General features: G+C 47.7%; 1 protein-coding gene across 3 annotated transcripts in view; it reads right to left on the bottom strand.

Annotated features, from left to right (window-relative positions):
* Nucleotides 1-25,156, bottom strand: part of AP3B1 (adaptor related protein complex 3 subunit beta 1) — a 2,001,071-nt gene that overhangs the window by 152,335 nt on the left and 1,823,580 nt on the right. For all 3 annotated transcript variants that reach the window (XM_086960746.1, XM_086960745.1, XM_086960747.1), the window contains one exon: nucleotides 19,494-19,632. In XM_086960746.1, the coding sequence (XP_086816872.1) occupies nucleotides 19,494-19,632 (139 nt within the window). The remainder of the gene's footprint in view (nucleotides 1-19,493; nucleotides 19,633-25,156) is intronic.

Below are 25,156 nucleotides of genomic sequence, written 5' to 3'. Positions count from 1 at the left end.
TATTTTCTGACTGCGTCTTCAGCCTAGAGACACAGCGGTATATGCGCTGATCTGGCTCCATAATCCTCACGTTCATCGGAAGTAGAGGAGCGTCACTAGCGCACGTCATCTACTCAGTTCATGGACATGGAAAGGGGACTGCAGAAGGTTCCAGCCGGCAATACAGTACCTTGGAAGTGGGGGTCGTCTTATACGGCGAGTATAGGACGAAACCTACATTTCATCATGAAAAGTAGGGGGTCGTCTTATACGCCGGGTCGTCCTATACGCCGGAAAATACGGTAATCTTTTGATTACGCGGAGGGAAGTGGGGTGTTCTCTTCTCCTATTGCATTTTAAGCACCCAGATTTATGATATTGCAAATCTAGATACTATAGTTTATTTCTTCAAGAGCGCTACCGGGGAGAAAAGACAACCTCTGAACTTCTGGGGTATTTCCAACTGCCTGGTAGCACCAGGCCTGGGGTCTCTACCTTCGGAATACAGAAGCCCATCTTCCCAATAGATCCCATGGGACCCAGTGACATTCCCTGCTTCCTCAGCAGCAGCATGCTGTCTGAGTGGTTCAAGAGAGGGACATGATAGCTGCTCCAAACAAGTCTGCCCTCGAAGGGTCACCAGCCCCCAAGAGCTCTGCTGGGTCAAGCCCAAGATCCTCTGGGACAGTTCCTTCACAGGAACTGAGATCATCTCCCTCAGGAAACTGATACTCGCTGGGAGTTTGGAAGGAGAATTCCTTACCCTTCCTGCTCCTTCTCTTAGGAGCAATCTGGTCAATTTTTCCAGGATCCACTGCACCCTCAGTGCGGTGCTGCTTGGCATTGGTACTGGTTACAGCAAAGGCACTGGCAGAAATGCCCATTCTTTCTGCATGAGTCCTGAACTCTACTTAACACCAGGCTGAAGTTTCTAAATCATTGCTCAACAGACAATCTACAGGTGGGTCTGGGGATACACCAACTCTCTTAGGTCCAGTTACCCCTCCCCAGCTGAGATTCACAACTGCCAAGGAATGATCAGTCCTGACATTGCTAGCATTGGTGACTTGGTACATATGTCCAAGTATGATTTGTTCAGGGGCCACTCTTTTCTCTGTCACCATGGTGACACTGGTCCCTGTGTCCCTGAAAGCTATTGCTTCCTTTCCATGTGTCAAAGGCTGTTGTCTTTACTTGCCCAAGTTAGTGAGACTTACTAATAAGGTGGCAAGATCATAGACTACAACAGCCTCAATTAGATTTCAGAGTAGGCCAAAACCCACCTCAGAACTCAAAGTTAACCCAACAAATTCCTTGGTTGCTATACTACCAGTTGTACTGGTTCTAGGGGGCGCAGTCGCCCTAGTGGAAGTGGTAGTAGGTTCCTTGGCCTTTGGACAATCAACATCTCTTGTCCAATGGGTTTTGCTTTGCACAAATAACATCTTTCTTTCTTTTTACCCTTCTTGGAATTTTGGGCCTCCCCCACACCGCCATGCAGGTTTTTGTGGACCTTGAGAAGCCAGACATATCTTTACCCTTGTGATCACCTTTATCCTGGGATTTAGAAGAATCTTGCTTCTTCTGCTCACCTCCATTACAATGTATTTTTTGCTTTAACCTGATGCCTACGCATTTGTCTGCCTTCTTTCCCAATCCTTGGGAAGATGTCAGATCAGAGTCCACCAGGTACTGTTGAAAAAGTTGGTTCTGACCGTTAATTAAGGATGTGCTCCCTCATTAACAAATTGTGCAATCCTTCATAGTCCTGTACCTTGCTTCCATGAAGTCAACCTTCCAGAGCATTAATAGCACTATCAATGAAGTCTACCCAATTCTGGGTGTGTGCCTTCTGGGTATGTCTGAACTTAACCCTGTATTTTTCAGTGGTTAAGCCAAACCATCTATGAGTGCACTCTTCAGGACTGAATAATTGTCAGCATCCTCTTCTCTAAGAGTGAGGCGCTTATCTCTACCTTTGTTAGGAAAGGGGAGCCACAGGATAGCTTCCCACTGTACTTGAGGGACCTTCTGAATTTTATAGGCCCTCACTAAAGCAGTGATCCATTTATGGACGTCATCTCCCTCCTGGTAAGAAGGGGCTATCCTGTTCAGGTTCCTAGTATCAAAAGACCTTTCCCGAACTCTAGGGACACTAGGGCTACCAACATGGTACTCTAGGCCCAGATTTTTCCTAGCTCTTTGTAATTCCAGAGTCTCTTTGTCAAGGGCCAACTGATCTCGTCTTAGCTTGAGTCTAACTCTCCAAAGTTTGATTAGGTGGAATTCTTTCTCCAAGGAGTCCTTTCTCTGGCTAGAGATTGAGGTCCCTACGGAATGTCCCGAGACATTGGACTCAGCAGATGGAGACCTACTTCTAGGGACTCCCTCCGTAACATCTGCAATATTCCCTGGGGAATCAGAGTTCACCATGGTGGAGTTCTCAGGCTTGTCTTGGTCATGCTCAGAATGAGGTCATCAGGGGGCAACCCTTCCTGACCTATCGTCTGCACCATCCCCACCCACTTTATCCTGATGCCCTGCCCTGTCAGAGGAATTGTCCTAGAAGTACACAGGGTCCTTAGTTCCTGGACCTTAAGACCACTGTATCTAGAAGCCTGGGCCCCATTACTAACAAGCATTTGCAATGCAATAGGTCTCACATTTAACAAGTTTGAGCTATTGACAATGTACATAACAATGCTTTTTATTTATGTTTTAAAAGCAAAAACAAATAAAAGGCATTGTTATTTGCAACGCTAGTAGCTTAAACTTTTGAAAATCCGAGACCTATTGCATTGCAAATGCTTGTTTTTATAAATTGCAAACTCAGCCAGAAGGTATTGGAGCACTTTTTGGATGGTTGTTGCAAAACATTATTATTGAAGTAGTTTTAGGGCCCTCGACAATAAAAACAAGTTTATATAAAGCAAAAATTATTTGGCATCAAAAAGCTTACATTGCCACACTAGTCACTGGCACTGTAGGAATAGTTTTGTGTGGTAATGTTTCCTGTGAAAATCAAAAGGTCTTTACCGCCAGACCCATAAACAGGTATCCCAAGATCACACAGAGTCACTGGCAAAGCTGGGACTGGACAGAGCGAGAGACAGAGCTGGTGCTAGAAGAAGAACCATCCGCTAAAGCACCGGGACAGCTTTCCATCTAAATAGCTAATGGAAATGTGAACGTGCCTGAGAGCCCTAAAAAAAACCCTAGGTCGCCTACTAATTAGGCAATGAGTCAGAGTATGGCTTGATTGCTCAAAGATGATGAACGCATCGGGTTGTTTGAGATGACACAAAGAGCCAATAGAAGAGCTGGGACTAGTCTAGGGCTAAGAATAGAAAAAATACCACCTAATCTGGGATCAAAATCATCACAAGGGAAATCAGACGCCGCAGAGACCGGAGTGGATTGTGATTCACAGAGCTTCAGTTAACCCAGGATCACACTCAGGAAAACCTAAGCTTGGCACTCTGGAGTCCGGAGTGACCTTCTAGCCTGGGACTCCAATTTTTCCCTGAAATCACCGGGAGTGGGAGGCACAGTCGTGGTCATGAGGCGCGAAGCCGAGCTGCCCAGTCGGTGGCTCTAATTGCTGGCCCGGGGCTGCTCGTCTGGTTAAAGGTCCCGGTTCCGTCCATAAATCTGGCATACAGTGTGTTTGTAATAAATCAGTTTGGGCTGTTTAATGTCTGCAGCGGCTGCCTATGTAGTTTGAGGGGCTCCCTCGCAAACAGCACCTCCGCCAGCTGTACCACATTGATCCCAAAACAGCATCATTTACCTTGTGGAGGAGTCGCTGTCCTGCGGTCCTCCTTCACCACGAAGCCTTAAAAAACAGAGCTGTTCTCTACCTCATCTAAAAAGGCCAATTTAAGGGTTTCAAAGGCTGGCGGTGGAAGGCCAGGGCTGAGCCGAGCCTAGCATCCGAGAGGGTGGAAACCCCGCTGCTGTCTTTAGCTTTCCGCCTCATCTTGCTGTGTCCGCTCCCTGTGATGCCTCATTTAGGAGCGGGTTCAGTCCGTGCCTGGACTCCCAGATCCAGGCTCAAGGCTCCCGCATCTGGTGTGAGGCATGAAGCTTCCCGTGGATGTGGCTGAAGGGTGGCAGAATGAGGGGGGGCGGGGGGGGGAGAAGGGTGACGGGAGTCTGAGGTGTACAAGCGCGTCCTACCTGGTCAGAGATGCAGAGGATACCCATTTCCCGGGGTGAGTGAGCATGAGGCACGCGACATGGGGGGCAGCAAGCCCGGGGCAGGGAGGGATACAGGTCAGCTCCGATGTCCGTGGGAATTGCGGGTGCTGTTGGGGGAGAAATGGGAGCACCCCCAACAGAAGGGGCCTGATGGAGGCAGGGAGGGAGCGAGCAAGTGGGAAAGTGAAAGCGTACGCCTGCAGATATGCGGTCTACGCGTGCAAATCCCGATGGAGACGGGGAGGGAGCGAGCAATAGGGAAAGCGAAAGCGTACGCGTGTGAGAGCGAAGCGAAATGAAGCCATGCACGCGCTGTGCTAACGCTGCAAGCCATACGCGTGCACATCTCTTGTTCCCCTTCCGCTGACAAACCGACAATAGATCTAGCCAAGCTGCGTCGCTAGGCGAGAGCTAAAAACATGTCTAGGCATATTGTGGTATTGCACCTACCTTCCCTAGTGGAAAGTAAACTTTCTAAGATGGGAGCAAGGGTTGTTCTAGACCCTTAACAACCGATCTAAAAGTTCAGAAGAACTTAGTCTATCTAAATATTATTCACACGCAGGCTAGCTGGTAAAACAATGCAGGCTTGAATCCCACATGCTGCACACTAATGTAGGAAGATGGCTTCGTATATGGTGCTCACTTATGTAAGTGTAGCACCCTCCACTAATCCAGACGACCCACCCTTATGGTAATGTTAGTGGTATTAGAGAACCTTAGAAAGCTCTCTAAGTGGTAGATGTGGAGCGCAGCCTTCAGGCTTAGTCCAGACTGAGTGTAAAGCAGCTTGTTTTTCCAGAACTTAATCTTATGGTATAAGTTAAGTGAAAAAGAACCACACAGAGTAGTTATAAAAATATGTATTTTATTATTAACACTCACTAATACATTGCAATAACTCCTACCCGGAGCTATAGACACAATGCACACAAATACTGAGGATAAAGCACACCTAAGTTGAACATATACACAGTGGTCTCCAAGGGGAGACCAAATATAGTGGAATGTGAACCACGACCTAAGTCGAGACTGGACCCAGGAGACATAGAAGTGCTAGGGAACCAAGGAACCACCCAAGGTAAGTACCCAGGAACCCCACGGAGGCCTTATGCAGAGCGTGAACACGACTGCGTGATCAACACAAGTTATGGTATTGGAGGTTTTGTAGCGCGCTCTATTACTCAGGAGTATCCTGGCGCGTAAAGATGCAGATAGACAACAGAAGAGCTAGTCATTTTGAAGAGGTGGGTTTTGAGTGCTTTTTAAAAAAAGATTGAAATTCTGAATGGCGCGTAGCATCGGAGTAAGGGTGTTCCAAGCGACAGTCGTCTTCAAGGCGATGGAGGGCCCACCAAGAAGAGTGTGTTTGAAGCGTGGAACAGCCAGCAGGTGTTGGGTGGATGACCTAAGGGGACGGATGGGTAGGTACAGAGAAAAACGTTTCCTCAGGTACAGCGGCCGCTGATCATGAATTGCTCGATCGGCAAAAGTGAGGGACTTGAACAAAACCTGTTGTGCGACAGGGAGCCAATGCAAGCTGCGCAGATGTTGTCGGACGCTAGACTTTAGCAAGATGTTGAAGAGAAGTCTAGCCGCTGCGTTCTGTATGATCTGAAGGCGGTTGATTAGGTAAGCCGGAATGCCAAAGAGCAAGGCATTAGCTTGGTCGAGGTGGGAAAGAATGAGAGCCCTTGCCACTGTTTCTTTGGCCGCCTCGGAAGCAGGGGAAACAATTTCCAAAGAGCTTTAAGGGTACCGAAGCACCCGCAGGTAAGTTTTTTAATATGCTCATCAAATTTTAGATTTTCCCCGAACCATACCCCCAGGTTTTTTGCTGGTTTACCAACAGAGCTAGGGTGTGGTACATCAGACGACCACAGAGATTCTCTGAAGTTGGAGGGGAACAGCCCGTAGAGTAGTATTTCAGATTTATCTTCGTTACATTTTAACTGGGCAAGAGTAAGCCAGTTGAAGACTGAGGAGAGGCAGGTCTGGACCGATGATGTGTCCAGATCCGTACCCGGCCAAGTGAACAGCAGCTGCGTGTCGTCTGCGTAGGCTATTATTTTGGCGCCCATTTCTTCGGCCAAGAAGATCAAGGGGGTCAGGTAGATGTTAAACAGCAGTGGGCTTAATGTGGAACCCTGTGGAAAGAGGGACTGGGAGTAGTGGAATAAAATTCCTCAACATTTTCAGAAGGCAGAAGCAAGTAACAGCCACTGCACATGCTCTAACATGAGCTCAGACAATACTTTCTTTCTTTTCTACATACATATTCTACAGTATCTAATTTACAATAGAAATGGAAAAAAAGCTGGTGCACCATCTGCTCACTAAAACTGTACTAAGCCCATGAGGTGGGTGCGCAGCTGTGTTGCCTGACACCCTATCACCAATCTAACAAATGGATGGGGTTCTCACTGTATTCAATGCCCACAGGATGTTGCTTTATTCATCATGTGAGCTGAGTGGACTTGTGTGGTAACATATAACAGCACAATGCTGGAATGTTTCAAGACCGTCAAGGTTGCATGCATCTTTTGGTAACACTTTGATTAAATGAATGAGGATGGAGAACAGGAGACATCAGACAACAGACCAACTATCAAGGTTATCTAAAAATGAATAAGGTGCAGTATCATATTATGATGCCATTAGCACTCTTATATGCAGAGGGAAAGTGGGAATGTGTACAATGATATTGGATGTATTTGAAGACACTGAGATAGTACATTATTTGATCTAAATGAAAGGAAGCTCCATCATCAGGTAGAACCAAGCACACTACTTGAGAAGGTGACACAAGCACGTAGCCACCCGTGCACAGTCTAATGCATGATGTGAGGAGAGCATGATAGTCTATATTAGCTACATAAATATTGGGCTGTTCAAGCAGGCCCAAAATCCATGTACAGGCCTTATGTAGTGTAGAAATACCATCAAGCGCAATACAACAACATTCTTATTACGTAAGGAGCATCTTAAACATGATTTGCTGTGTTTAAAACTTCATGATATGTGGAGCCTTATTACAGAAAGGGGGTGTGATTCAGAGACATGGTGGTGCAATCTATGTTTACACTGTGTATATTTACATGTACTGGGATGTGAAATACTTTTCTATGAGAGGTGGTGTTCCAATTAGCAGACGCCAACCTAGATGTGTTTCTAGCATGGCTAGTGCCTCCTTTTCCTTATTTCAAAGCCTGCAATGGTCATAAGTGGCACATATGGAATCGAAGTAAGCTTCACAGCTACCCCTGACGTGCCATCTGTTGAGTCTTTCCTCAACATTCTGCAGTGGTCAGAGTTAGCTTTGAGCGGACTACTTGAATTACAATTTGATCAAAGAGAATGACGTGCTTATAGGCATGAAAACAATAAAATTCTACTCAAGGAGATAAATCTAAAGAAAGCAGAGTAAGAAAACCGTTGAAAACCATCCAAGTCCAACTGCATCAACTTTGATTTTTTTGGTCTTAGTAAAACTACTTTCTATTTTTTAGTTGACACAGTGGACTTTGTGATCTTAAGAAATTCCAGCCATCCGCAGTGATGCTCGACGCCGAAAAGAACTTCGACTCTTTAGAATGGCCATTTTTAATTACAGTTATGCAGAAACTCACAAGTTACTTACCTTCGGTAGCGATATATCAGTAAGAAACATTAGTTAGTGTTAGATTCCTTACCTTCGAATATCCCCAGGAGTCAGTCTGGATCCGGAAAGTTTTCGTCAGCAGTACCCCTGCGCGTCACTAGGCGTCATCTGCGGCTCCGCGTCATTCGGCGTTGTGATCGCCGGGATGACGTCGTCGGAGTACTTAGACGCCACCCTCGCGCGCCGACATCAGTTCTGTACATAGCTTTCTGCGCCAGTAACGCAGAGCCATGAGAGAAACCGACATGAAACTAGGGCCCTGAAAGGGATGTCCTTAACCCTAGATATCGGTTCGCAGAACGGGGATGATGGGTGGGGCGGTAAGGAATCGAACACTAACTAATGTTTCTTACAGATATATCAATACCGAAGGTAAGTAACTTGTGCATCTGAAAAAAACAGGTTAGTGTTCGATTGCTTACCATAGAATAGATACCCCAGCAATACCAACCCCAGTGGTGAGTCTGCGAACCAACATCCTACCAGAAAGTCGTGGAGAACAAAACGGCCGAAAAACCCATCTCTCCGGACTTGGCTGTCCAGGCAGTAGTGCCTAGCAAACGTGTGCAGCAAGGCCCACGTAGCTGCCTGACAGATGTCCTGCAAATGGGACCCCCCGACCCAGGGCAGTAGTAGCCGCCGTGGTCCGAGTGGAATGGGCGCGCAGCCCAACAGGAGGCTCCTCTTTTCGCTAAGGAGTAGCAAACCTTGATGCCCAAGACGACCCAACGAGAGATGGTCCGCTTGTGCACCGCCCGTCCCTTCTTAGCGCCCACGTAACCACCCGGAACTGGCATGTGCGATCTAGACATAAGGAGAGCGCACGTTTTGAGTCCAGGCGGTGGAGCCACTTCCTCCTTCGAAGGATGCGGAGCCGGAAAGACGGTGGGCAAGGTGATTGACTGCCCGATGTGAAAGGCTGTGACTACCTTGGGCAGGAAAGAAGGACGAGTCCTCAGAACAACTTTGTCCGGGTGGACAGAGAGGAAAGGAGGTTTTGAAGATAGATATGGAGCTCACTCACTCTCCTGGCAGAGGTGATGGCAACCAGGAATGACGTTTTAAGAGTCAGAAGACAAAGAGGACAGTTATGAAGTGGCTCAAAGGGAGCGCACATCAGATATGTCAGAACAAGATTCAAGTCCCACTGAGGCATCACGAAGAGAACAGGAGGAAACATGTGTGTGATGCCTTTCAAGAATCTATTTACAACAGGGAACTTGAAAAGAGAAGGCTGATCAGGAAGCCTTAAGAAGGCTGAAATGGCCGAGAGGTAGCCCTTGAGAGTGCCCAGAGCAGAGCCCTGCTGGGCAAGAGACAGAAGGAAGAGGAGAACCTCTGAAAGGGGGGCAGAGAGTGGATCCACAGCCTTTCCTGTGCACCATGCCACAAATTTGTTCCTCCTGCAGGCGTATACCGATTTTGTGGAGGGACGCCTGGCTGCCAGAATCACATTACAGACTTCAGGAGGCAAGTCAAATGGCCTCAACTCCCGCTGCTCAATCTCCACGCATGTAAGTGGAGGCTGAACAGGTTCAGGTGGAGGACCGTCCCCTGCTGCTGCGACAAAAGATCCATCTGAAGAGGCAGACGAATCGGGGATCGACAGACATGCTGAGTAGCTCGGGATACCAGTATCTTCGTGCCCAGTCCAGAGCCACAAGGATGACTTGGGCCTGGTCGCGTCTGATCTTCTTCAGCACTCTGGGCAGAAGTGGTATAGGCTGAAAGGCGTACAACAGACCGCAGCTCCACTCGCGACGAAATGCGTCTCCGAGCGAGTGCCGCCTTGGAAATTCCAACGCGCAGAACTAATGACATTGCCCGTTCTCTTCTGTGGCGAATAGATCTAACCAAGGATCTCCCCACTGCTGAAAGAGGCCTTGCGCCATGTCGGAGTTCAGACGCCATTCATGATCCATCATGTACCCACGGCTGAGATTGTCCGCCCTGGCGTTCAGGGAACCTGCCAGGTGTTGAACCACCAGGGTCACGCCCTGATGTTCCAGCCACTGCCAGAGGCGTAGAGCCTCCTGGCATAGGGTCCACGACCCCACTCGCCCTGTTTGTTGCAGTACCACATGGCGGCGGTGTTGTCCGTGAACACCTGCACTACACTCCCCCGGAGAGAGGGGAGGAATGCCTTCAGTGCAAGCCGGATCGCCCGCAGCTCCAGAAGGTTGATGTGGAGCAGGGACTCCGCCGGAGACCAGAGGCCTCTGATCTCCGCCTCTCCCATGTGGCCCCCCCCAGCCCTGGAGGAACGTGCCCGTCACAACTATGTGCTCCGGTTGGGGTAGGGAGAGGGATCTGCCGCTGACCCGATCGCGGTCCGTGAGCCACCACTGCAACTGTCTTGCAGTGCCCTCTGAGATCAAGACATGGTAGTCTGGAGGTGGGTGACGACTGTCTGGGGCGAGCCCTCCTTCAACAACCAGTCATCGAGATAGGGGGAAGACTGAAACCCCTAACCTGCGCAGATGAGCTGCGACCACCGCCATCACTTTCGTGAACACCCGTGGGGCGCTGGTAAGGCCGAAGGGGAGCATGGTAAATTGAAAGTGCTCGTGGCCTACCGTGAACCGCAGGTAACGCCGGTGGGCCGGCAGGACGGGGATGTGAATATAAGCGTCCTGCAAGTCCAGCGTTACCATCCAGTCTCCTGGGTCCAGGGCAGCTAACACCTGAGCCAAAGTCAGCATCTTGAACTTCTCCTTCTGAAGGAAGCCGTTGACGTTCCACAGGTCCAAGATAGGCGTAGGCCCCCTTTGCCCTTCTTGGGAACCAGAAAGCAGAAAGTAGTGGAAGTAACAACCACACCATACTTCTGGCCCAGGAACGCGCTCGATGGCCCCCTTGGCCAAGAGGGCCGTAACTTACTCTCGCAGAAGATTCAAGTGATCCCCGTCACGCGGTGGCACTGCGGTGGCATGGCTGGAAGGGTCGCCTCGAAGGGGAGGGAGTAGCCCCTTCGGAAGATTTGCAGCACCCACCTGTCTGAAGTGATGCTGCGCCAGTGAACGAGGTGATGGCGAACCCTGCCCCCCACTGGCGTCATGTGGGCCTGAAAGCTCGGACTAGGAAGGCTGTGAGGCGGATGCTGCGGGGGTGGATGTGGACTGGCCTCGCCGTTGTCCCAGGGCACCACCACGGCGGTTACCACGTCCGCCATCGCATTGGATGTTAGTCTGCGGCCCGTGGCTGGCAGGACCTGTAGGGGCGCCCCTTCCTTGGACACGAAAGGAGCGAAAGGCAGCAGGTTGCTGGCGCGGGGCCGACAGGCCCACGGCCTTGGCCGTATCCTTGGAGTCCTAAATGCGCTCATGCCCATAAGTGTGTTTTGCACATCAGCCGAAAAGTTGGCGGACCTCAGCCAGACATTGCGACGAATCGCCACCGTTGTTGCCATCGCTCTACCTAGCGAGTCCGTTGTATCCAGTACACACAGGATGGAATACTGTGCCGCATCTCGACCTTCCGCAAGGGCGAGATTAGTCCGGGCCTCCTCCGGACATTGTGGCAGCACGGCCGCGACCATGTCCCACAGAGAGTAGGTATAACGGTCCAAGAGGCACGCAGTGTTAATGGACCGCAACCCCAAACTTAGTGAGGAGAACATCTTCTTGCCATACTGTTCGCAACTCTTGGATTCCCTTTCGGGTGGAGCCATCGGGAACGCGGTCTGGGAGTTAGAGGCATATATCCCCAGGCTCTCGGGGGTGGGGTGGGTGGACAGGAAGCAAGGGTCGCCCAGAGCCGGCTGTAGCGTCTGGCCACGTTCCTATCTACAGGGGGACCTGTAGCAGACCTGGAGCCCAAAAAAACGTCAGATAACGCCTCATTAAACGGCAGCAGAGGCTCCGAGGAGCTTGCCTGCGGTTTAAGGACCTCAGTGAGGAGGTTAGTCCTTACGGCCGCGACGAGGAGTTCAAGGGATAAGGCCTTGGCCGCCCGCGTCAACACCACACTATAGGCAGCTCCCTCCTCCGTAGCCACGGTAGGAGGGGAGACAAAACCAGTGTCTGGCGAAGTGGCCAGACCACTGGCATCCCCTAGCTCACCTGCCCAGTCCTGATAAGGATGGCACTCACGTGTCAGAGGGTCCTCAGACCCCTCCCAATCCTCCTCGCCACCCACCTCCTGATACTCCGGTTCAAAGGATGGGGCCGGGTCATAAACAGTAAAAATCTCCTAGTGGCGTCTTATACGGCGCCGCTCCATCGCCGGCCCCGCATCGAGGGTAGGACCAGGGACGACGTCGTCCTGGGACGGGGCTGGGGGCGACACCCTGGAGGCCGGCGCCGGCGAGGTCGTAAGGTTAACCAGCGACGACCTGGATCTGGATCCAGCGCCGCCGGGATCGAAGTCGCCAACTGCGCTGGGGCCTTAGCACCCGGCGTGCTTGGGGACCGAGTCCGACTGCTTGGCCCGAAGGCGCCGCGGAACTCGACGGAGGAGTGAGCGACCTCATGGCCATGAGGAAGGCCTCGATCTCCTCTGGTGTCACGTTCTGCCCAGGGACCGGCGGGTATGGAGCAGGCCACAACGCCTGCGGCTCCGGTGGAGTCGCGTGGGCAGTGTCGCCCGAACCCCTGGCCGCGTCACGCGAGCGTCGGGGGGAGTCAGAAGAGCGATGAACGCCTCTTCAACTTCTTGTGCCTCTTACCTGAGGACTTGGAGCCCGAGGAATGGTGACGTCTCCCGGAGCTATGATGACTCCGGCCCCGCGACCGGTCCCTCGACCTCCTTCCGGACCGGGACCTCGAACGGCGAAGGGCCGACTGCCGGAGCTCGAGGCGCTTGCGGGACTGCTCCCGCCTAGCCTTCGACATCAAGGCCCGGCAGTCGGTGCACGACTTGTCATCATGGTCGGGCCCCAGGCAATGAAGACACCGGCGATGTGGGTCGGTAACCGACATCAGTCGGCTGCAGTCGACGCAGGGTTTGAACCCGGGCGTCCCTACCGGCACCGTCGGAGTCGTTCGACTCGAAAAACAGATCAAAAGGATCCAAACAGTTTAGTCAAAAATGGACTAAAGGGTACAACTTTCTCTGGACCTGCGCTTGCTGGCGCAGAAAAAAGAAGAACTGACGTCAGCGCGTGAGTGCGACGTCTAAGTACTCCGACGACGTCATCCCGGCTCCAACGACGGACGCAGAGCCGCAGACGACTCCTACCGACGCGCAGGGGTATTGCTACGCAAAATTTTCCAGATTCAGTCTGACGCCTGGGGATATTCTACGGTAAGGAATCTAATACTAACCTGTTTCTTTCAGGTAGTCGGGGCACGACTTGTCATCGTGGTCGGCCCCGAGACAGTAAAGGCACCAACGGTGGGGGTCGGTCACCGACATCTAGCAGTGACAGTCCTCGCAAGGTTTAAACCCAGGCATCTCTACCGGCACCGCGAGTGGAAGGTCGACTTGAGAAGTGATCAAAATAGATCAAAAAGTTAGTTAAAGAAATGACTAAGAGTACTGCTCTTTGGTGGCGCGGAAAAAAAAAAGAACTGTCGTCAGTGCGCGAGGGCGGCGTCTAAGTACTCCGACGACGTCATCCCGGCGATCACGACACAGACGATGGACGCAGAGCCGCAGACTATGCCTAGCGACGTGCAGGGGTACTGGTGATGAAAACTTTCCGGATCCAGACGCCTGGGTATATTCTAAGGTAAGGAATTTAACACGCGTTTCTTTCAGATTGGGGATTTCCTGAGTTTTTTTTAAAACTTAGTTGGTTTGTTGTATTCCTCCCCCGTTGCTCGTTTAAAAATAAATGAACTGATCACACAGCAGTTTGGTTTGACCCGAGGCACCAGGCAGGGATGCCCGCTCTTGCCATTATTATTCATAATTGCTATGGACCCACTTGCCCGTCATATTCAGGAACGCCATCTACGCCGAGGATTACAACTCCATATGGGCCCCTTCACAGCATCTTTGTACGCAGACGACGTTATGTTATTCATATGCCACCCCAAAGAAAATTTGCCTCCAATTTAAGAGAAGTAGTCTGCTTTGGCGTCCATTCAGGTCTGGTCATTAACTGGACCAAATCTGAAATATTTGCCATGACCCCTGGCACCCACCCCTGCAACCTTGAAGTTGGTGTACTGAGCCTCCCAAATATCTGGGGATATATCTGCAATGCGAGGTAACTGAAGTGATACGGTTAAATTATGGACCGGCGATTGACCGGCTCGACTCACTATCCATAAGTGGACGAAACTTCCACTCTCAATAGCGGGTAGAATTGCTGTCATTAAGATGGTAGTGCTCCCACGCTTCCTATAACTTTTTTTTAAACATTCCCTTATAGTTAACGATGGCATTTGATACACTTTGATCACTCTTAACCCAACTGATATGGGCAGGTAAACAACAGAAAGTGAACTGGATCACATTAACCATGCATTTTGAACGAGGGGGCTTTGGAGTCTCCCATTTCTATCTTTATTATTTGGTTGCCCAAACCCACTTTACATACTACTAGTATCATCCAGACGCTCAATTACAATACCTCAAACCAGATAGATCACAGATATACCTGCAGGCTTTAGCGACACTGCTACCACAGGGTATTCCCCGCAACCCTACGGAAATCCAAATGGTCCCAACTACATGCTGGGCATTGACTAAACTGCGAAAGTACTTGAGCCACACATCTCTCTACTCCCCGCATATACCGCAACCGACAACACCACCTGCCATGGAAACAATCACGAAGAAAACACTAATAAAAAACAGGTTCTCGAACTTAGGCAATCTGTTCCATGACTCCAAGCCATGCTCTACTGCAGAACTAGCTGCACGAAGCGCCAATACATCCATGGACACATTTCTACTTCATAGAACCCGCAACTTCTTATTAAAAATACTGCCGGATCAATCGTCCGAACCGGACAAATTACCACCAATCACACTTGTCATAACATCTCCAGACAGTACTCACCTAGTTTCCCGTATGTATCATTTGTCACTATACCTTCGCCCAATGGTGGGCACCAAGCACATACATCTTGGGAACAAAACTTGGAATTTACTATAACGATAAGATATGGCGATATTGCTGCTCGCATATGCCTTATATGTTGAGCAATTACAAACACAAGCTGTTATATTTCAAATATTTACACAGAATTAATGTCACTCCGAAACTGATAGCTAGAATGAACCCCGCAATGTCTGGCGCCTGCGCGAGATGCGGTACCCTTGAAGCAGTTTTTTTCCATCTCACTTGGACCTATACCCCGGTAAATACATATTGGGTGGAGGTGTTTAGACGACTCTCCATCATGATAAAACATACTATGCCCCCTTAACCATTGACAGCTCTATAAGGACATGTTAAGCCCTTAAAAAGAAGCATCAAACGCTTTAATGCTATTGCTTTACTAATAGCTAAAAGAGAGGTTTCATTACACTGGGGTAGGGCACAAACACCATCACTACAAGCGTGGCTCCGAGATCTCACCTATTGTGACACTATCAGTGACATCTACGCTACATTGTTACCAGCTACCCCACGCCTGTGATATTTGGCAGCCCCTCAAAAACTATTTACAATCACACCCCACAGACGCTTAATGGTGCCGATATTATCCATTGCAAAGCTTTGATGGCATATTGGTTGAATAAAAAGCTGGACCAGGACCTAAAATACCTTTCACATTAGCTATTATTCATAGACTGTTTTTGGTGAAACTGTTAAATTGGATGAACGGACATGCAGCTACGTGATGCATGCTTTCCATAATGTAATCTGCACGATTTCTCTATTGTTTTTGTTTTATTGCGATTATTTTTATTTTATTTTAACTGTAGAATAATCGGGAATATTCCGATGCATTGCATGACAATCTGTGACCCCCATCTGTGTATGATAAAACAGCTACTAGGTTTTCTTAACTACAGTCAGGTTGTATTTTTCTCTTGAAAAACTTAATAAAATGTTGTTTTTTTTAAACATTCCAGCCATCGGCTTTTGCTGAGATGCTCAATAATAATTATTATAAAGATACTGTGTGAATCCCTCTCGATAAATGTTTAAAAAAATTAAAGTTAGTGCAGTCACTCTCAACACTCACTCTTTTTTAGTGTTCTGTACAACACGTGGTGTGTGCAGGGGTGGATCTTGGATAGCTGACTGCCTAATTTCTGCATGAGCATGGTGAGGTAGGTGTGCATCTTTCTATGCTAATCTCCAAGATGTACCTATTGGTGCGTGAGGAAAGTTTGCAATCTTCTTGCACATGTTACATCTGTTCTAAGTGTAATGGAAACTAGCCCTGCTCATGTCCATGTGGCACCCAGTCAAAATGTGTGAGGCAATCTTGCACTGCTAAGATCCTCCTAACTCCCTACATCTATTTAAGACTGAGAAAACTATTGCTCTATACAGAAGCCAAACAAATTACATTTATGACTTCACTCTAGTTTTACAAGATGGAACGTGGAATGTTGATCCTCTTGAACTGTGTTAGAAAGGTGTTCTCTACTTATATTAGTATTTTTTTCTTCACTTCTTGATTACAGGGTGATACTGACTAATACCCAAAAATATTTTTCAATGTCATAAAATTGTAAAGATTGCAATGTTTTTAGGTCAGGTATTCGTAGTCATGTACACTTCTTTGCGATGTAGTAGCTTCTGTCCCATGTTTCTTTTGGTTATATTCTCTGGTCTGGGCCTGAACACAGGTTCAAGCCAGAAACCTAGGGATCGTATCCTGAATGTCCTGGACTCATTGCTGGAGCAGAAAATCTTTAAAACCATTGTGTACAGAATGGCCACTAGGAAGGGAATCCTCTGCACTGGAAGGAGATGGGATCTTGGCTCATTGGTGGAGAACCCTAGGCAATATAATAGTGATATGGCCATCTGCAAATGGTATGTGATTGGCTGTGGCCATCCCCACTTCAACAGTCAGTTGTTGAGTTACAGAAGGAAGTGTATCCATTGCCTGTTAAGTTGAACTGCAACCACCACCATCACCTTTGTAAATACTAGAGGGGCCGAAGTGAAGCCAAAGGGTCGGACTGTGAAATAAAATTGTTCAGTTCCCACAACGAAGGAGAGGTAGCACATGTGGGACTGCTGGAAGGGTGCATGAAAGTATGCACCCTGCAAACCCAAAGGAACTATCCAATCCCCAGGCCCTAGGGGTGAGAGGACCTAGGCTAGAATCAGCACCTTAAATTTGTCATGTTAAAGGAAAGTTCCAGAACCAAAGATCTAAAATTGGTGGAAGCCCTCCATCTTTCTTCAGCACGAAGGAGTAACAAGAGCAGCACTCTATCGCCCTTTTGGCCACAACAGGTGATCATCACTGGCAAGGATAGAGGCATGTTCTGCTGAAGTCTGAGCACAAATAGGAGAACGCTGGGGGGGGGGTTCCGGACGGGGAGCTAAGGGAGGGGGGAATTTAAGAGACGAGGAATAGCTATGTGCAAGACCCACTGGTCCAAGGTCATTACATGCTTGCTAGGCAGATAAAAACGTATTCTGTCCCCACCTGGCTGCAAGGAACAAACTATAGCAAAGCTATCCCTGAACCGCTCCAAGGCTGAATCAACGTTGTCACAAATAGTCTTGCGCCATTAAAAGCCCATCCATTAGGGATGTCTGTTTGTCCCTGGAGAATGCCATGTCATGCAACCTGGCATGCCAGTGAATCGCTGCACTAGTGCCCACAGCAGGGCCTACTCAATCTGGTGTGTCCAAACCGGCCAATAAAATGTATTTGGGCGCATCCTTTCTGTCGTGGATGTACCATCTAGGCAAAAGTATTTCAAAAAGCCTCAGGGAAAGCAGAAAAGATAGTGCTCGTTGTATCCTAGAGTGCATGAGGTATCTCTCCAACAGACAGAATTTAGGGACTTCAATGCCAAAATGGCAGAAGAAAACACCTAAACACATCAATACACTTTGGTTCTCTGTTGGGCGGGCCAGTAGGGAAGGCATTCAGGTTCACTTTGCTGGTCGAGGTCTGGAAAATAAGACTTTCTTCTGTTGGGTGCTGTCAAGAAGACTTGACCACCCTGAACAGGCCTATGGTGTCTAGTGATGGGGCAATTTACCGGTGGTGCTGAACATGGCTTTGACCACATTGCAAATTGAAAAGTAACAACAGTCCTAAAGCTGAAGTGCCAGGTTGCAAGATTTCTGCAAGAAAATGTGCTTTATTTTCTACAGATGACAACTACATTTCCAACATCTCTGCAGCCCTACAAACCACTATGCCATAGAAAGAGCTGTCCTTTGTGGAGGACCCTATTGGGAAGTCCAATTACATCGGTGCTGAGATATCAGGACCCCAAGCATTTTGAAGGTCTCAATACAGGCCGGCATCAGTATGGTGAGGGGTAACAATTGACTTTTCTCACCATCATCCCCATCTAGGACATTCTGAAGATTCTGTATGGTGTCCAGATCTGAACCTATAGGGTTCGAAATCGCTGAAGATAGTGTTACGGAGACAAAGGCAATCCTTACAAACCAGGGGCTGTGTCTAAGTAATCTTGCAATCAAATATTTACAATGGTCACAAATCTAGATGAACTCTGCTCCAGATCCAAGGTTAGCTTAGGGGATGGATCGGGAACAAGTGCCTCATGACCAGGAGTTAATGCCTGATAGGCTGGAATCAGTGTAACTTTTTGGCAAAGAAGCGGAGGAGTGTACTGTCGCCAGCAGTGGGCCAGACAGAGGCCTACTAGGGCCAAGTCAGTGCTGGGTAATGCCTCACCATCAGATGTGTAACTGGGGGCCCCAGTAGATCAATGGGGACCAAGTGCACTCCAGGTGGACTCAGAAACGTCAGGAAAGCTACATCAAGGATTCCTTGAAGGTCTCTACTTACTGCAGAGTCAAAGACGGCCTGGAAAATAAATTTGGAGCACATCAGCTCCAGTTGAGGAGTAGGGTTGGGTGGCTTGCACGGAGTTGGACCTTTTCAATGTAGACTGTGCATTGTCTCCCTAAAGACAGTGTGATGGGAAGAGGACTTCTGTCTAAAACCTCTTGTACCTGTTTTAATTTCATCTTGGACTAACCGAAATATAGAGACCTGAACCAAGGCAGATATGTGGAGTGGGAATGGGTCTGCATTTTTTAACATGACCAGCCTTGTTTCTTGTTTTCAGCAACATACAACTTTGTCTTCCACTCCCTGGTGGCCTTCAAAGGGATCAGGGAGCATTTGGTGCATGATTTCAAATCATGCGTGGACCAGGTATTACCAAAAACAGGCATTATGCATTACTGTAAACAACATCTGCTTCCTGCAGGTGTGGCAAGGCTTGAAGTCGCAGTTTTCAAAGAAGACATTTCTCTAGGATTCTGTCACTGAAAATATTGTTTTGGAAGTCAGTGAGGAAATGACAACATTTTGTGTAGAGTGAAGCTCTGGATTATCTGTAAAGGATTGGAAAAAAAGTAAATGCCACTGCGTGGTCGGGGCCTATACATAGCTCTGCACCGTCACTTCAGAATTTGGGATGTAGCCGCCACCACCACTTGGTGCCCGAAAACAATTACTGAAAGAGTTTATGGATCCATTCTGCTGCCTTGAGAAATTCTAAAGGTGAGGAATCTTTGATTAGAAGTATCCATCAGCAACTTTTTTTCCATGATCATCACTAAATATCTTACCTGTAAACGTTGTTTTTACCACACGGAATTACGCCGAGGTTTGCAGCATTTATCACTTTTTGAACCAATATCTGGGGCGTTGTGTTCTGAGGTGCCACAGCAATCGTTGCAACGCTTTCATTCATTCCGAGTAACTTTCCTGTGACCATTGAGAGCATAGTACAAAACAGTTAATTGCAAATTACATGAAAGTAAATTAAAAGTTCTCAATTCAACATTTTACATTACAGAATAAGGCAGAAATGTTACTATTCACAACAGTAACTTTCTTGATTGAAATCTAAGGTGGCTCATAAGATATGGCATGTTTTTTTGCGTATTGCTACTACTTAACTCTAAGAATCCTATGAGGATGTTAGACCTGATTTGCTATATAACATGAATTAGACCTTGTTGGCGCTCTAGAAACATACAAGGAAATAGCAGGATGCTTTCAAATGGCCGGAATACATTTTTCAAAATCATTACACTAGCAGCCAACTTACCTCTTTAAGTTCAGTATGTACCTGTAAATGTCTACCGTGTGTGGTGTATTCCCCGTACCCCTGGGGAGTTAATGGCAGAATCTTTCTGGTAATGTGTGTTTTATGTATACACTGGAATATGTTGAAACACAGTGGCTTGGGTCTTGACTGGAACTGTAGATGCAGGGGAGTCTCAAGAGAGGGCAGTTCGGGTCAGCGCTTCAGCACTATTTGCAATCCATGTGCCCTCCCCAATCCCCCCCCCCCCATCCAATAGCTTCTTAATTTGCCAGGAGGCAGCACAGGAAAATCAAGGCAAAATTACACCTTCTCGCGTACGTTAATTTGCCCAATGTGTTCATTGCAATAGAGTGTTGTTTGTTTAAAAACGACTTTGTACGTTTGTGTATAGATCAGTATTCCAATTCACGATTATAGACATTTATACATATACAAATTTCAATTCATCTGTGTTTCAACGTATGCCCCGCCCCAAAAAAAATCTATTTCAGAGACACCACTGTGGAGATCTGTGGGCTCTTACTGTGTATGTACTTTAATTAACCAATTTTTGGTTCACCATGTCCATGGACTTTTTCAACAATAGAAGATGATGGTGATATTTCGTAAAGTGAATTCCTGGCAGGTAGCAGGTAATGGTTCACAAAAACATCCACAAAAAATTATTACAGGCAGTCAATAAAAAGAAAAAGCTAAACATTGTTGAATATGTCAAAGGTTTCACACCAAAGCCAGGCGCCTAAAATGCCTGGCATAAAACCACAAAGCTTGCACGAACATCAATTGCTGCACCCATATGTAAATCACGGTGTCACCAATCCCCCAAGAGCTCCTTCTGTGTCCCAGTTAACAAGTTCGTTTGACTCCTTGGCTGCATCCTTGTGAATTGCAAAGCTCACCATTCTGGCCCAACAGACTACATCATCTTCCTACTTCTGCTTGGCTTGGATACCGGAAGGAGGATAAGAGAACGTATTCATGATAGGGAGTTCTTTGTCGGCATCATGAAGGAAAAGAGAATTTGTATTTGGAAATGGGTCCAGGCAAGATGTTTCTGGCCAGCTGGCAATGCAGAGAATGAGAGCATAACCATCAACATTGACTGAAAAATAGTGTGCTTACTTTGAGAACCAATATTTCCACAATAACATTCGTTAATGTTTCTAATCAAGAGCGAATATTCTGTTGAGATATGAAGCACCTTTATCACTAGTAAACAGAAGCTAGGCAGTACAAGGGGACTTGATCTATCGCTGCTATTGCTTTTTAGACATCTTATTTTGGAAACATTTAGAACTAAATCCTAGAATTTCAATGCCACTTTTTAAAGTTTGCATTCTGCCTTATTTTCAGCCAGAAGCTGAACATTTGCCATGGCACTTTTCAGAAGAATATGTAGATATGAGAGAAAGAAAGAGCAATACCGTCAACAACTCCTTTTCCACTGAGCAGTGGTCTGAAAATTAGGGAGGAGGTTTATGTTTGACCCTGTAGGTGGGTAATTTTAGAACTTAAGTGAAAAAAATGCTGGTATACTACTATGCAAAATCCCGCATAAAGCTTTCAAACTGTATTAGTTCAGACTCAGGGCACAAGTCCTAAATAAAGAAGTGGGGGGACGCTCACAGACAGGAAGTGGCGTCACGACCGGAAGTGACGTCACGAAAGGCAAAAACCTAGACGTGGGGGGACGCTCAAATACGTGAGGTGACGTCACGACCGGAAGTGACGTCACGAAAAGGAAAAAACCTGTTAAAATAGGTATGTAAATGTAAATTGGATTGGCAAACTCCGATGGCAGTGTGCGGGCAAGTGGAAAGTTTGTTGAGGACCTTGGCTAGAGAGCATACACTGGGAGGGGGCACAAACAGGAAGCCCCTGGTCAGTTAGTGGTAGGAGAAGCGTGTGAAGGATATTTAACGGAGTGTGGGTCGGAAGGAGCGTTGTGCTAGGGTGCAGGGGAAGTAAGCAGAGGCAGGGGCATGGAATGTGTGAGCAGAGAAAAATCCGAACATGGGGCAAGGTGTTCAGGGCAGTCTTTGCATTGGGGCGACTAAAAGTAGGAGGACCCTGCAGTTTAGTGGCAGAAAGCACTCTAAGAACGCCGGCAGTTTGAAGAAGGCAGAGATGTGCACGCGGGGTTAGGTCCGAAGGGCTGTTAAACAGACCGTGGTGGGAGCTGACTGGGGTAGTGTACAAGGCTCGTTTCCGGCTGTGCAGTTGCATACTAACGGTGCGATTAGTTCATGTAGCTTGGCTTCCGGGCTCTGCTCTTACCTACGCGGGTGACTCCGCATCTGTAACGCCTACATCCTTCCGAGCGTCCTTTCAGCCCCTGGGGGGGACAGCGTTTAGATTGTGCAGGGTGGACGGCGTCCACCCTGGAAAACCCTCGAAAATAAGTGGGGGGATGCCGTCCACCCGCGTGGTACCCCGACTCGTGCCCTGTTCAGACTGCTTTATAAATTACAATATATGGACATCCTGAAGGGACAGTTACGATGTACACAATAACAGTCCGCCGCACGCTTAGTCTCCTCCTCATAAGTGGCACATATGGCATCAAACAAGCCACCCTGCTACCCTCTAAGGGCCATCTGTGGAGTCTATTCTCAGCATTCTGCAGGGCTCTAGGTTACCTGTAAGCAAGCTCGCTACTTGTTTTCAATGTGTCAAAGAGCATGACGAGCTTACAGGCATGAAAACAAATGAACAATTTCCACTGAAGCAGATAAAACTTAAGAAAGCAGAATACGAACATCATTCAAACCCTCAGATTCCAAGTGCACCAGCTTTGATTTTTTGGGGGTTTTAGTAAAACTACGTTCTATTTGTTTTATCTGATAGAGTGGACTTTATGATTTTAAAGAGTTTGTGCCATCGGGTTTTGCTGAGATGCTAAATATTATAAAGTACCACGTGTAACCATCTATCTCGATATCTTTTTGACAGAATTAAACAGCGCGGTCACTCTCAACGCGAGCTCATCTCTAGTGAGGCTACTGCTCAGATTCCGGTGAAGCCCGCGCAATCATGGAAGGCGCTGTTCGATGCATGATCCAGGCTGCAGAGAGGCCACAGCAGCGGAAGGGGTTGGCCCAGGGAGCTGCGGCTGTCAATCAGAGCCAGTGCAGGCGGGTCCAGTGTTAATCGGCAACACAAAGCAGAAGCTTTGGGATTCAGTGCCATGGCCGCCCGAGACGGCCTGTTAGCAGAGCCCAGGCGCCGGCAGAACGGCGCCCTCGTTTAGGATTTAAACCTTCTCCATTAAGCTCTATTGAGGAGCAAGTAGTGACTAAACGAATACAACGATGTTTATGTTAAAAGCCTCTTTCCTGTAACATGTAATTAAAGGAAATGCTGCGCAGAGCCAGTACTTTTGTCAAGCTCCTGTAAATGAAAAGATGGATAGCACTCAGGCAAGGGAAAGAAAGCACGGCTTCATATTTAACCCAAACACTCTTGTCATTAATGGTTTGTCTAACTTGCTTTATAAAAGGCGAGGTACTGCTCCATTGAAGGAAAATTAAAAAATCAACTATACCATGCTTTCCAGAAGAGAAGCTTCATTATCGTCGACTAATGTATTGGCATAAAGCAGAGGCGCGCCCTATCCAGGAAGGCAGGCGTTCAATCTGCGAGCCCCTCACCCCTATTTTTAACTCATGCTGTTTTATTGTTACAGGCAATTTGTACCACTCAGCATGACAGTGTAAACTGAATCAAGATTAATTTACATGCAGGGAACACTTAGGAGAGCAGCCTGGTAAGCAAATGTATTGCCTGGATTGCTGAGGTGGAAGAGAACTTGGAAAGGGAAAAGAGGCTGCAATTAAAGGCATCAAACATCAACGCTGCAGGTAGTTAAAGGCCAGACAAATAGCAAGTGTCCGACCACTCGCCGAGCATGTATCGTGCCACCGCTGAAAGTATGAATCATAATAACATTAAGTAAACAGCCAGGCTTTAAATTCACCGCTACAGCTCTTTCGAAATGAAAATAGATCACGCGCGCTAATTCAAAAAGGGGCCGCGCGCGCAAAGTTCCACAAAAGTGGAGAGCGACAATGGACTTCCTCCAACTCCACCTGCTGCCAGCCAAAAAAGCCAGAATAAAATAAAGTGTGTATTAATTGCAGAGAAATGAAGCTATGTTTACCGGTAACAAGAAAACATTAGAAAACAGTGATTAATATCCAATAAAAATATGAACACATTTGTAGACCTCGCAGTACTCTGAGGAATACAACACTGCAATACTCCCAGCTAGAGCAGGCAATAAATCATGGGTAATTAAATGTTCCAAAGAAACAAATATAGAAGGCGCACACAATAGGAGCGCGCACATGAAAATATTGTGTCTAGTTCACCACAGGCCCGACGGCGTGTCTGCAGCACGCTGAAGGAACAAGGCGCGGCAAAGTTCTGAAAAGGGGTCAGAGAGAAAGAGCCCACAACAACAGGCTGCTTCAAGGAGGTCGATATTAGATCCACCCCTTTAAACTACTAATTCAAATGTGCTTAGAAACAGCGCTAACATTCTATTAAAATTTTGCCAAATTACATTACATAAATTATGAGTCCAGCTGTTCTTATAAACATTGCCAATTTTCACTTAATTAGTAAGAATCTCTAAGGCAAACGGAACACCTGCTGATTGAGGATGAGGGGGCTTTGAGAGACAGAGATATATTCTAAGCACATTGCCAAGAACAATAAATTGCTTGTCTTTGGTGACGCTCTTTTAGGTGGACCCTCATATTTAACCACAGATTCCTCACCTTAGAATGCTCATGAGGTGCAGCAAGTCTATATGCATGTAGGCGAAGTTTCAGGTGGAGGACCCTGCTCTATTGCTGCAAAAAAAAATCCTCCCAAAATGGCATCACGATCAGAGGACAAATGCTTATGTCCAGAAGTTCCAAAAACCATACTCTCCTGGCCCAATTAGGAGCCACTAGAATGGCTTGGTCTCAGGCGTTATTGTTTTTTTCCAGAATTCGGAGAGGCAAGGGGGGCGAGGCCTACAAGAGTCCTGTGTTACATTCCAGATCGATGCGTCTCCTGAGAATCCTTGTGGAATCTCCAAAGCATAAAACTTCTGACACAGCGCATTCTCGATGGTGATGGGAAGATCTAGCCAGGGTTCTCTTCACTGTTGGAATATGCCCTGTTCCA

This window comes from Lissotriton vulgaris, chromosome 3_1 (assembly GCF_964263255.1).
Source record: "Lissotriton vulgaris chromosome 3_1, aLisVul1.2, whole genome shotgun sequence".
Lineage (NCBI taxonomy): Eukaryota > Metazoa > Chordata > Amphibia > Caudata > Salamandridae > Lissotriton > Lissotriton vulgaris.
This window is presented reverse-complemented; position numbering and strand designations above follow the sequence as displayed.